General features: G+C 44.4%; 1 protein-coding gene across 1 annotated transcript in view; it reads right to left on the bottom strand.

Moving 5' to 3' along the window:
* Positions 1–924: 924 nt before the first annotated feature.
* The window catches only part of kirrel1b (kirre like nephrin family adhesion molecule 1b), a 36,559-nt gene continuing 23,417 nt past the window's right edge, over positions 925–14,066 (bottom strand). The window contains exons 11-15 of the mRNA XM_034702811.1: positions 9,247–9,463; positions 6,583–6,690; positions 4,138–4,265; positions 3,176–3,250; positions 925–1,655 (exon numbers count right to left, since the gene is read on the bottom strand). Of these exons, the coding sequence (XP_034558702.1) occupies positions 1,008–1,655; positions 3,176–3,250; positions 4,138–4,265; positions 6,583–6,690; positions 9,247–9,463 (1,176 nt within the window). The 3' untranslated portion in view covers positions 925–1,007. The remainder of the gene's footprint in view (positions 1,656–3,175; positions 3,251–4,137; positions 4,266–6,582; positions 6,691–9,246; positions 9,464–14,066) is intronic.

The raw sequence follows: 14,066 nt of genomic DNA, 5'->3' as shown, positions 1-14,066 counted from the left end.
TGATGATAAAAAATGGGAGATGAAGAGGAGAATAAGCATACAGAGACACTTGCTACCGCTTGCTCCCAGATGTGGCATGTACAAAACCTTTCCTTCTCCAGCATCTCATTGTCCAATTTTACAAAAGAAGACACACCTTAGTAGTTTGTGTGTTGGCACATAAGCGTTGGCACTCCGGTCGCTAACTACACCCCTTTACAAAACTCTGTCCCACTTAATTCAAGGTACATCTCGTAACAATGGGCAGGTTTCAGTGAGAAAATAGGATCAAAAAGTGCCAGATAAACTTTAGTCCGAGCTGCCCTGTTGCTGCAATACATATAAACATACAAGTCTTCAGAGATCTGCGTGTGTGTTTGTTTTTTTGCAGGACGTTTGAGTCAGAATTTGCAGAAAGTGTTGGACTATTGGGAGGTTTGCTGTGGGTCACTGTACTGCATCACACTGTTTAGGTTTGTACAAGGAAAGAAATTCAATATGACCCAAATCTCCATTTGCACTTATTTACAGAGATGGGTTTGGGAGGAAAAATGTGATGCTGGGATGCAGATGATCCAAGAGCAAGATAAGAATTGCAGGAAGGAAAATCGGTCCCTCTGCTCCTCCTTCTGCTCCCGGCGCTCGCCTTCTTCATCTTCTTCTTCCTGCTTTCAAAGTGCTCTTCTTCTTTTGTCTCTTTTCTCTTGATTGTGGCTCTCGCTGTTGCTTTGTTGGAGCATAAACACTGCACGCAACAGAAGGTCTCCGCAAATGTGTGTAAATGTTGCTTTGCATGTGTCTCATGTATTGCTGCAAACAATTAGATGTGATGCTGCTAACTGCTGTGCGTTGGTTGTTGAGGTGTTTCCATGGTTCAGAAAGTGAACCGAATCCCATGCACTGGATACTGCTGAAACCAGAAACGGATTTGTCTATGATTTTTTTATATTTATTTATGTTTTTGTTTGATGTTTTTTAAGTTCAGCTATCACCAAAAGCAAGTCAAAGAGTGTGTGTGAGTATGTTTCTCAAACATGAGTCTGCATCCTCTGCGTGTGTCTTTGGGAATAGTCAGAGGGTGGTGATGAATAAGAGAAGCGAGTGGAGGTTCCATATTGCCCTAGTCCTGCTTCTGGACTCTGTTGTCCAGGCCCTGGACCCGGCCCCGGCCCAGGTCCTGGCCCTGGTCCTTGCCCTGGTCCGGGCCCTTGTCCTGTTGGATACATCTCATATGCTGGTCCTTCCTCTATGGGTGGAGCAAAGCCCATACGGTAGCTGGGATACTGGGAGGGGTATCCATAGTTGTCATAGGCCAGCTGGGTGTTGCTGTCCAGCAGCCCGCAGTCTCCAGGGTAATCTCCAGGTGACTGAAGAGCTGGATTAGGAGGTGCTTGCTGGCTCTGTGCCACCCTGGTGAAGGTGTTGAACTGGGCGTAGGTGGCGTGGGACATCCTTGAAGGAGGGCGGGGGTCATAGCAGCCTGCTCTAGATCCTGGCACTCCACTAGGGGGGACGGCACCGCTGGCAGCAGCTGGAGGTCCACTGGAAGTTGCACCGGCTGGTCCGCTGTTTGAGTTCGGGGAACGAAACTCTCCCTGGTAGTGGATGGCACGGGACTGGGGGCGTGCCTCATCGTGGGTGGTGGCTCTGACGTTGTAGTAACCATTGGTTGGATCCTGCGATTAGAGGGGAGATGTTAGTCCTTCTGTCTAAATTGAACAAGTTCTAAGCATGACAGTGCTTTCACGTTTGTGTCTTTATAACCCTGTGTTGGAATAAATCATAAAGAAAGACCTAGTTTGCTGTGATCAAATGGTTCTTTTCTCTTAGCCATGAGTCTTACCTCCCATATTGTTCGTACAAAATATTCTCAGTCACATTGGAGGCTGATATGGTTGGTGATGTTGATGCAGTTGGTAGTGAGCTGTTGTTCATGCTTTATTAATAATGCATTGGTGTGAGAAATGTAGCTTTCATTTTGTGTATGAGCACAATATGTAATGACCGTCAATTATGTTTTCGGGCATTTTTGCCTTTAATGACAGGACAGCTGAAGAGAGACAGGAAATGTGGGGAGTAGAGAGTGGGGGAGGACATGCAGCAAATGACTGACCGGCCGGGAGTCGAACCGGCGACCTCTACGACGAGAACTGTAGCCTCTAAACGTGGGGCGCTTAGACCGACACCAGCGCCCCGTAAACATAATTTCTAATGCATAGGGCAAGAAGCTTACCTGGGCCACAGCCATCTCTGACAAACATTAGCTCTATAGAAGCAGCTAGCTACTGTGATGTCGGGCATTAGTTTGCAAATCCAAATTCCTCTGCACTTAAGCCACCCCATTCTTTTTGTGACCAGATTTGTCCGTGCATAGATGACATTGTTGATACAAAAAGCAGCTGAAACTTTCAAAAAGCAGGTAGCCATTGATGTGTACCCTGACTCAGATATGGCACACGACCATGGCCATGCGTGTTGCTGTGGAGAAGTCATCCATATACCCTGCTTTTTGTATATTTTACTCTAAATGGGATCATAATCTACAAACTGAACATTATGATGTATTAAAGAAGATTTAAAAAGTAGCAAATGAAACTATAAAGTCATCAGAAGAATGCTGACTCAACTGAAAACAAGGCCATCTTTGTCATCGCTTCCTATAATCATATCCTTTATGCAACCTCTGCTGTCGCCCCCTGTTGGCCAATCCAAAAATTGCAGGTTTCTGACACTTTGGCATTTGCTATATTTTAAAGACAAGAGACTTTGTCCACTTTTTATATTTGTGATGCTTTGGAATAAAACTTCTACTAGGGTGCAAAGTGTAAAGGTTATCATGAAAGTGGAGCTGCAGTTCAGTTTAGAAGAAAACATTATGTAGGGTTGATCGCGCTCTGCACCAGTAGAAACCTGCAGTGCAGTAAGAATCACAATGTCTGTCTTTTGGAGCTTTAATAGCAAAGATTCTGATGAAAAATATCATCATCATGAGAATCAAGCAGTGAACCTTAAGTGCTCATGCCCAACCTGAGGAGAAAGCGGAAACTGGTAGTTGGCACTTCATGACGGAGATGACTGCAAGCATGCACTGCATATCTATGAAATATGATATGTTTGTACACCACGTATGATTTAAATTTAAAGATGCTGCAAAAAACAAGAACTCTAAAAGGATGTCAGCAATCAGCCGTCTTACCTTGAGCTCGTACTCCTCCCTGGTGTCGCCCTCGCTCCGCACGTCCTGCTTCAGGTCCATGTCGTCTTTGAACGGCTGAGTGGAGGGAGAGAGGGAAACAGAGGGCAGAAACTAAACCATCAAACAACAAAACACACACACGGAAAGAGGGAGGGTGAGAAAAGGAAAGGAGAAGGAAGAGAGGGAGGGAGAGGAAAACAGAGTTTCAGGTTTTTCATCCCAAGAGAGAGGAAGACGAGAAACGATAAGTCGTTGGAAAAAGCATCTTGGATCGGGTTGATTCCATTTTTCCAAGATGTCGAAGTCAGTGTTTTTTTGTGCGTATGTGACAGTAATTAAGGTCTGTTATGTTTCTTTAGTACTTTACTTTTTAATTTGACAAGTTTTTAAAAGATGGACAGAAATTGAGCCTCACGTTAGTTCAGGCACTCCACATAGTCAGGCTCGGCTGACAGAACAACAGCTCAGCTGCAAACCGCTTTGCAACCCGCCTCCACAGCAGCTCCACCTTTCTGCTGTGTCTGATTTTACCAGTGTCATATATATTGTCACTGATGCTCGCTCTGTTCTGTACCCTGTGTGGTCTTTGCTGCTGCTCGCCCTGCCTTGAAAGGGAGGGGGGGTGTGCTCTCCCAACCTCAGGCTTTGGCATTCCACGTAGGCACATGGAAGTACAGGGAGCTCTTAAAACAGAGCCATACTACCAAATATAACTTAATGCCTGCAGATAGTCCTCACTGAACCTTATGTTTTATGTGTGTGTGCGTAGGAGAGCTGTTTGTGTATGTGTTTTCAGTCACGCCTTGTGGACCCAAAGTGTGATAATATGTATGTGTGTGTGTTTGTCTCCTGCCATGTGTTGTGGCCTTTGTGTCGGTGCCTCTGTACATTTAAGGCCATTGACCCGTACGCCTCCTCCTCTCCTCGGCCCCCAGGTGACTCAGAGATGGGTGTCTACTCACGGAGTACATGGCCTTGACCATGCGGGTTGCTGTGGAGACGTCAGCCGCCTCCTCCTCAAGGCTGTGGGTCTCTTTGTTGACTGTCTCTACCTTGATGTCTGGTTTACCCAGGGTGACACCCCGACGGCCTGGAAGAGGAACACAGCCTCAGGGTCAGTGTCAGGACCATGTTGTTGATTTATTAAACAGCCAGTTTGAAAGAAGCAATTAAAACAACAAAACTTGTGGTGTGGTGCATGTTCCTTTGTTGGATTTGTCTTGTCCATATTTTGTATCGTACACCGAGGGATACATGAGGAGCTTTTGAGGGTGTCTCTTTGTTTCTTTGGGATCTTCATTGAAGCCAGAGAGATAAATGATCTGATGCACCGACTAGAACAAGGAAAAGAGAGCACATCTCTATCTTGTTAGCTTCTCTACACTAGCTCCCCATAAAATCTTAGAGAGCTCATAGTGCCCTATTACCCCTCTAGAACACTATGCTCCCAACATGAAGGCCTGCTCATCATACCTAGAGTCTCTAAAAGTAGTATGGGAGGTAGAGTCCTCAGTTATCAGGCACCTCTCCTTTTGAATGATCTACCAGTCAGGGTCTGGGAGGCAGACACCCTCTCTACTTTTAAGAGAAGGCTTCAAACTCTCCTTTTTGATAAAGCTTATAGTTAGAGCTGGATCAGGCTTGGACCAGCTCTTACTTATGCTGCTATAAGCTTAGACTGCCAGGGGAACTGACACACTGACACACTGGGATCCTGTCTCAACCCCCCATCACCTACTTTAACTCTCCCTGTCCCATTAAAGTCACTAGCCATAGACCTTTTTGGAGTCCCTGAGCTCCCTTGTCTCGTAGGTTCCTCTGGATCTCTGCTGCTGTGGACCTGCTAGACTCCAGGATCTCTGCTGTCGACGGCCTATAAGCTTGCACGAGTCAAACTTTTCTTGTTGCATTTAGGAAGTAGCAGTAGCCATTTCGTCTCAGACGTCAGGATAAGGAATATTTGACTTCATCACTCAGATATAGAAAACACAATGTTTCAATCTTACTAAACGTGTGAGTCCTCCAATATTTAAAAACATCTACTTTGACTACTGACTAGGAAAAATACGGAAGAGAATAAGGGCCACTGGAAAAAAATTAAGATGCAATATTTGTTTTATTCAGAGAAAAAGTCAGAATACTTACTTTAGTCTCAGAATTTAAAATAAAATGCTTTTTTTTTTTTCTCGCCTCAGTGGCTCTTAATCTCTTCCGTAAAAAAAACGAGATGCAACAGAGAAAACAGTCAACATAATCTGTTAAAACATGAACTATTAGCACTTTAAACCCCTTTCAGACCCGCATCTTGTTACTGTATCCCAACGTGCTGGAAAATTTATATGTGTGTCTCATATTTGAATAAGCGCCAGAGTCACTTTTACATAAAAGTCACGGCTGCAATCTTATTAACCTTGTAGTGTGACACAAGTCTGAATTGAGTGCTGTCACATTAACATAAAGGCTGCAGCAGCACAAGGTTAAATATGCACAGGTAGAGATTAAACAAGTTTAATGTCATTTCATTAAAAGGCTTTCGCTTAGATTAGTCACACAGACGTCTGCAACAGAGGCAACATTTGGATTCTGGGGCAATAAAACAGGCACATTTCAGGGTGAAACACCGCCTCCTTTAACCTTTAGTACACCGCTCATTTTGGGTGACATATCCTTTGCACAGCGCTGTCAATATTTGTCATCCTAAACAACAATCTTCCAAGAGCAGAAACCTTAAAAGTAGAGACCGAAGTTGTACAACAAATGGGAGACGGCTTATCTGGAGACACAACAATGTTCGTTTGAGTTTCCATTTCCAAATGATATCTCCTCTGTTGTGGTGTTATCGTCTTTAAAGCAGAAAATACACTCTCATCCCTCGAAAATCCCTCTGGGGACTCTGCCAGTCACCTTCATTGTCTTTCCCAATTCTCTCTTTGCGTCAGAACAGCTGAAAATGAAACGAGTTAAAGGCAGCACATGTTCTCCTCCCTCTCCGGTTTGTTGAAGTGCTCTGGTTTGTGCTCATAAATGCTGATTGGATTGCCGCAGGCTGTATAAATAACATATAGGTATTCATCATTTAAATACTATTCACCTCTGAATGCTCATTTGAAGCTCTGTACTTTATCTCAGGCAACATAAATACGATTTATTTTAAAAATCATCACACAATTGCATGTCAGTTGCATGAAAGGAGGAACATGCAGTAGGCGTTTAACGGCAGTTTGCCACATTATATGAATATTCATTAATCTCATTTGAATAAAAAGCTACAACACTGGTGTGTGTTCCTTTCTTCAACACTGGGAGAGTGACAGATAGGGAGAGTGGATGAAAGAAAGAGTGATAGACACATAACATCGCGAAAACATATGTGTGTGTGCGCCCGTACAACCACTGTGTGCACTCACTGCCTTTGCGTTGGCGGTAGAGGAAGAAGGCGAGCGCCAGCAGGAACATGAGCAGCAGAATGGAGGAGCCCACCGTACCACCGGCGATGATTCCCACCGGAACAATATCTGAAACAAACACAAGCAGCACAGGGTCGAGGGGTTGAGGGACAGCTGCTGCCTCACTGTAACAGAAACCTGCGTCGTTTAAGCATGAATCCTGTTGTGTCCTACAGTAGCTTTACGCTAGATCTCCGAGGGCTGCTTGTGTTGATAAGGCGTGCAAGTCAGACAGCGGATAAAAACGCTGTTAGTGCACATGTGCGGACAAATCCAAGCCCCCTCTTTCTCTCTCTCTCTCTCTGAGATGTTTTGGTAGATTTTCTGAAGCCTGCGAAATCTGACAGCTGAAAGAATAAGAGGCAGATAAGACTGACAGAGCATGAAGGAATCATTTTCTCAATGTAATGTGACACTGCACGCTCTCAAAATAAAAACGCGTAGCCCAAATGGACTCATAACACTCTTATCTATCCTGTGTGTCCTCCAGCTGAGGCCACCGCGAAACAGCGCTGCTCAAGGGCACTTCAGTTTGTGGCAGAAAGGAGAGCATCATACACAAAGCGACATTAAAGATACAGGGTGGAAATTTGTTGTTTCAACTCACAGGGTAATGTGTCGTCATCCTGGGAAACTAAAGGAGAGCTCTTTCTCTTCTAATGCAACTTTTTCAGAGTGATTTCTAAAGCTCCAGTGAGGAGATTTCCACTGTTTATGAAACAGACTGAAATGAACTCTCCAGCTACAAAAGCAAACAAGACCATCAGCCAGGAGACTGATTACTTCTACACTGTTGTTTTAAAGCCTGTAAGAGCTACTACTGAGTCTGGTCTCACCAGGAGATTAAGAGCATAGAGAAGATTCACAAACGGTCTTTTTAAAGTGAGATTTAAATCACTTTCCAGTGTCATTATACTTTACAGTGTATCCCTGACTCTACAGTGTAGCATCGACGAAGTGAGCACTACACACTCATGCATTGGAGTGCCCTCGTCTGGCAGTGTGATTTCTGCCAGGAAACACTGGATTACTCTCTGGAAGGGGGGGGGGGTTAGGGTTAGGCATGTTCCCTGTATGGGGTATAATGGACAGGCGTATCATGGTGCCAGACTGCCGTGGTGTACAGGGAGCTGAGTCGTGACACAAAGCTTTCCATTCACCTGTCAACCTACGTTACCAGTCTCAACTTTGTTCACAAGCTTTGGGTACTGACTGACCATCTAGCCTAGGAATGCCTCAGGATTCTCAAGGAGAAGCTGGAAAACGTTGCTGGGGAGAGAGATGCTTGGGTCGCCTTGTTTATACCGCTGCCTCCGCAACAAAATCTCAGAGAAGCTTTCATAAAAATCTAATAATAATAATAATAATAATAATAATAATGACTGATATTTGTATAGCGCCTTTTAAGACACCCAAGGTCGCTTCACAGGGTGAGGTAGGGGGTCTGGGGGATAGGTGGGGATATCTAATGGGGAAAGGCCTTGAGGAAAAGGTGCGTTTTGACTGCTTTCTTAAAACTGTCCAGGGTTGGGGCACTGCGGATGTCGGGAGGGAGATAGTTCCACAGAGTAGGGGCTGCCACACTGAATGCTCTGTCCCTGAAGGTCCGCAGCTTAGTCCGGGGGATGGAGAGGAGACCCAGGTCCGAAGACCTTAGGTTCCAGGATGGAGTGTGTTGGTGGAGGAGGTCAACCAGGTATTGGGGGGCGAGGGCATGCAGGGATTTGTAGGTGAGGAGGAGGAGCTTATAGGTGATGTGGTACTTTACAGGGGGCGAGAGTCAAACAGATAGCAGGTGCAAGCGGCCAAAATTAGTTTCTTCTGAAGGGTGTCTAGGCTCAGACTTTTAGAGAGTGTCAGGAGCTTGGAGTAGAGCCACTGTTCCTTTGCATCAAAAGGAGTCAGTTGAAGTGGTTCAACTGGACGCCTCTCTTTAGAGGTGTTTCAGTCATGTCCACCTGTTTGGAGGCCTTGATGTAGACCTAGATGATCTAGCCTAGGAACATCTAAGGATTCCCAAGGAGACACCGGAAAACGTTGCTAGTAAGCAAAATGTCTGGGCCGCCTTGTTTAAACTGCTGCCCCCGCAATGAAATCTCAGATAAGCTTTCATAAAAACCTAAGGCTAAGCTTTCTATTCACAGATTAATCTACGTTACGACCCTCACCTATGCTCACAAGCTTTGGGCAGTGACCAAAAGAATGAGACTGCAGGTACAAGCTGCTCAAATGAGTTTCTTCAATTTCCAGGGATCAGACTTAGAGAGAGGGTCAGGAGCTTGGAGTGGAGACGCTGCTCCTTCGCATCAAAAAGAGTCAGTTGAAGTGGATCAACTGGACGCCTGTCTTTTGAGGTGTTTTAGTCACATCCACCTGTTTGGAGGCCATGATTTAGACCTACACCATCTAGCCTAGAAACGCCTAAGAATTCCCAAGGAGAAGCTGGAAAACGTTGCTCGGGAGAGAGAGATGTTTGGCTTTCACAAAAACCTAAGGCACAGTGTGACGGTACCTGGGACATTTTTTACACTTTATGTCACTCATATTTCACCGTGCTAATGTTAGCTCAGTGATATTTCAAAAGCAAGACAATAACTGCACCCTGGATTTTGTCACTATCCGTACCCGTCTCCTCCAGGGTGATGATCATGGTCCCGGGTCCGAAGGAGTTCCAGGCGGTACAGTTATAAGGCGAGTGGAAGTCTGACTCCATGACGTTGTTGATGGTGAGGGTGGAGAGCACGGCCCCGCCCTGTGATGGAGGTTTACTCTGCTCCACCGTGTACCTCTCCATCAGGGTGCCCTTCTCCTTCTCCCACACGTTCTCCTTCCACGCCCAGACCTGGAACACACGGTAGAGGGATTGTTAACTCATGGTGTTCTTTAGTTCAGCAAAGCCTCAGTAGGGTAAAGAGAGACAGGAAAGGAGGGGACATGAGGGAAGTATTGAGGCCAGGAGTCGAACCAGCGGTGAGGAAAAGTCTCTTGTTAGCCCTGTTATAGACTGTTTACCAGTCCAGGGTGTACCCCACCTCCTGCACATTGTACATCTAATGGATGGATAACCTCATAACCTCAGCCTGCAGCAGCAAAACAGGCTGCAATGGCTTCAATCTAATGACTACTAAATCAAAGTACGTTAATGAAACAAAGTGCTTGATTTTGCCAGTGACCAAATAGATAGATTTTCTTGTTTGTTTGAGTTTTCAAGGGATTTTGTGTTGTATTTTAATTGATCCAACACAACGTTCATGCGACACACAAAAACAGCAATCATCATGGTACAGCAGTTACTCCCATAGTTTGTAAGTTGGAATCAAAAGTAAAGGGGAAAAGTTACGGGGTACTAATACATTTGTGAAATGAAAAAAAAAAATTCCACACATGAAGCCATAGATGGACAAAAGACACTACCCTTAAAATTAACACTTTTAACCCTGTAAATCAAGAAAAAAAACCCAGACTGAAAATATGAAGCCAGTGCTGAAGTCCCAAAAACTGCAGTTCCCCAATCATCCACTGGAGGAAGGCTCCAGAGGCAGTGTAAGCCACATACACACCCATTGAAAAAAAGGCGATCTTCAGCGAAAATAAACATGTTTAAAGCCTGGTTTAAAAATCAGTTTTAGTCATGGCGCGTGGCTGACTTGGCTGACAGACGGCAGCTGTTTAGCTGTTAGCGAGGAGGCAAATAGCGAAATTCCATCAGATCCATGTTGAGTTCGTCATGGCACAGAAGCTGAAAGGTTTAAATTCTAGTCAATGTCTTAACTTCCACTGGCTCCACCTTGTGAGATCATAGACTGTATAATAAATAGACGTAGTATCCAAAGCCCTTAAAAATCAGGCACCCTCGTATGTTAAAGAGCTCATAGTGCCCTAATACCCCTCTAGAACGCTACGCTCCCAACATGCAGGCCTGCTGGTCGAACCTAAAATCTCTAAAAGTAGTATGGGAGGTAGAACCTTCAGTTATCAGGCCCCTCACCTTTGGAATCATCTACCAGTCAGGGTCTGGGAGGCAGACACCCTCTCTACTTTGAAGAGTAGGCTTCAAACTTTCCCTTTTGATAAAGCTTATAGTTAGAGCTGGATCAGGCTTGGAGCAGCTTTTAGTTATGTTGCTATAGGCTTAGACTGCGCACTGACACACTGGGATCCTATCTCACTCCCGTTCCCCAAACTTCCTTTAACTCTTCCTGTCCCATTGAAAGTGACTAACCATAGACCTTTCTGGAGTCCCTGAGCTCTGTTGTCTCGTAGGTTCCTCTGAGCTGCCGTAGGCATCCTCCTGGTACGGACATGCTGGACTCCAGTGGCAGCAGCTTCTACTACTCATCTCATCACTATCACCTCTCTCTTTTACTATCCTCTATCCCTCTTTCAAGACCCAACTCGCTCAAGGCAGATGGCTGTCTAACATGAGTCTGGTTCTGCTCGAAGTTTCTGCCTGTTAAAAGGAAGTTTGTCCTCTCTGCTGTAACTAGCTAAATACTGCGAGGTGCGATGCTCATGGAGGATTAAGGTGGGGTCAGACTGAGTCTTACCCTGTCTTGGTGTTGGGTCTCTGTTCATAATTTGACATAGAGTGGTCTAGACCTCCTATGTTTTAAAAGCGTCTTGGGATAAAAGTTGTTGTGGTTTGGCGCTATACAAATAAAGATTGATTGATTGAAGACATCACCCATCTGTTCCTGAAGCATTGTTTTGAAACCAGTTGTCGGCGGGTGCCATGTAAATGCCGGTAAATTCTGAATTCAACCTAACTTCGTCCAAACTAGAGTGAGGTAAAGAGGTGGGTCTTGAGCCTTTTCACTAACAGCTACAGGGTGCCCACCTGTCAATCAAGTCAGTCATGCCTTTATTTGGGCAAGCGTGTAAGTTTAATATCTTAGAAAATACAGAGTTATAACAAAATCACCCTTTGTACAGTGTGTGCAGGCTGTAAACATGTTTATTTCTGCTGTAAAGATTGTCTTCTTTGAATGGGTGTGTATGTGGTTTCTGTGTTTCTGCAGCCAGTCTCAAGTGGACGCTCAATGAACTGCAGTTTTTAGCACTTTCGCATGGGCTTCATATTTTAAGACCAGAGGTTGCCGCTTGTCTCAGCTCCGGCAAATATGTAAACATTTGTGTTTGCTTCTGTGTGATCGCCTCTTAAAGGCCATTAGAGAGCACTTTGTATGCAAAACATGCTCTAAACCTGACTCTGCTGCTTTAAAGGAGTGCATTAAAATGGAAAAGAAGGTCCATGTCAAATTAGGATTAAGTTAAAATCAAAGGCTTTCTACATCTGGGCTCTGAAACATTTGTAAATCTATAAATCTGCTGCTAATCAACACAGCGGGCAGAATCCTTTAAGGGGATAGGAGCTCTGCGTTAACACCACAAAGACACAACTTTCCTTATTTGTATGTTTGTTTGATTTCTATCCAAACTCCAACTGCAACCCCCTCCATCTCCCCTCGGGGATCAATAATGCTAATTTGACTTTATCTTATCTTATGTTGTGTTAAGTGGAAGGACTCAGACAAACACACAAATCATGAATAAACTCTCAAACAGATGGACGTGTATTAAGAAAGGTTAAGCAAAATATATTTAAGCAATCAAATGATATTCTCAGACCTCTGCTACTCTGATCTTGGCTTCATGCGTCTCTGATTAAAACTTGTGCAGCTTGTGAAAGAGAGAGACTGCTCGAGAGTATGTTAGGAAACACACACACGGTGCACCCAGTGTACATGGGCGATAAAAACTCAAGCAGGTGTTTCTACTTTGAATCTGCTGAGGTAGAAATTTGAGGATATTAAATATGGAGCGTGGTGATATCAAATATACATAGAGCCATATGTCAGGCTAATGTACCTTTTAACCTGATTTTGATGAAACAAAAAAGGTGAATATGATGAAGAGTGGCTGCGGCTGCTTTTCTACCAATCTTACGTAATGTTGCTCTCTCGTCTCCTCGTGCTACCTCTTTTTAAAAAAAGAATCATCTTCTCTTCTGTCTTTATCACTTTCTCTCAAAATAACTTTGTCCCCACACCGTCTGTTTCCTGTCTTTCTTCTTCAATCTCTTTTTGCCTCTTTTACACACACACTTGCTCCTTGTACAAACACACACACACAGCATCATACTCCATATTTTATAAGTCTTTGTGTCTCTGCATTAAGCCAGGACTATAATGTCATATCACATTATACGCTCTGAGCTCTCTGCCACTGCAGCGGGGGGCTGAAGCTTCTAAAAGCTCTGATTTCTGTCATGTCGGCACTGCACAATTGGATAATTGACGCTGAAAGGTACAGAATTTTACCCTCCCTCCATCTCTCTGCCTCTCGTTTCAATCTGTTTCACCCTCACACTCTCTCCCACCGTTCCAGCTTTCAAACTCAAATGTCCTTACTGGATTTATTTCCATTTTCTGGCTCATAATTCAAGGAATTCTGGTATTTCCTCCCCGTTCGAAGGTTTATATCGCATGCCAAACGCCTCCTTTTGTTACTTAACGCACAGACAAAGATGAGGAGGAATGAGAACACAGCAGGTAGTGCTGCAGTTACTGCACATTCAGGAGGGTATTTCATTACAGTCTGCTGCTGAGGCAATCTGGGTGAACACTTCCCTGTCAAGTAAAGATGGCCACCACTTGGAAAGGGATCACTGAATTGGAACGGTTTTGGCTGGTTGGTCCAATTTATACTGAAATCAAGATGGTGTGGATTGTGCGCTGAACCTTTCATGATGACAAAGTAACTGTTGGTGGTTTTAAAGCCAGCGTATGTATAACTTTATGTGATAACAGCGTCTCCTCTTGTTGATTATGGATTTATTTTTTTACTTTTTTGAGGGTACAGGGTGCAGAAAGGGAAATATTTATCCATCAGTTTCAAAATCAAAACGCTCCCCTGCTCACCCCTCCTGTTGGTGAATCTATGGTGGCCTTTAAAGGTGACATATCACGCTTTTTTCATCAATATATGATGGTCTCAGAGGTCCCCAAAACATGTATTTAAAGTTTATGCTCAAAAAAACACTTTGAAATCAGATTTTGGCATGCCTGAAAAACCCTCTTCTTCAGTCCTCTGTTTTCCTCTGTTTTCTCTCTGACCACACCCCCTCAGGAAGTGGATGTGGCCTCGGCTCTCCAGCACGTTGATCTAATGTTTACATGTTGGCTGAATATACACGGCTGCTCAGAGATCACATTACTTCAACCCTCTGAATCTGATCCAGAATCTGATCCTGACGGAGAGGCGCCTGTAGCAGGACCTTTCTGAACCATTGGTCATAGATTTAGTGTTTCTTGTTGTTTTATTTGTCAGTATGTAGACGTGTGTCTTGGTACTCAGCTACAGCTACGACATGTAGCTATGTAGCTATGCTAACTAGCGCTAGCACATATCCATGATAAATAAAAATCATCCACTAGATCTTCAAA

The sequence above is a fragment of the Notolabrus celidotus genome, chromosome 15 (genome assembly GCF_009762535.1).
Source record: "Notolabrus celidotus isolate fNotCel1 chromosome 15, fNotCel1.pri, whole genome shotgun sequence".
NCBI lineage: Eukaryota > Metazoa > Chordata > Actinopteri > Labriformes > Labridae > Notolabrus > Notolabrus celidotus.
This window is presented reverse-complemented; position numbering and strand designations above follow the sequence as displayed.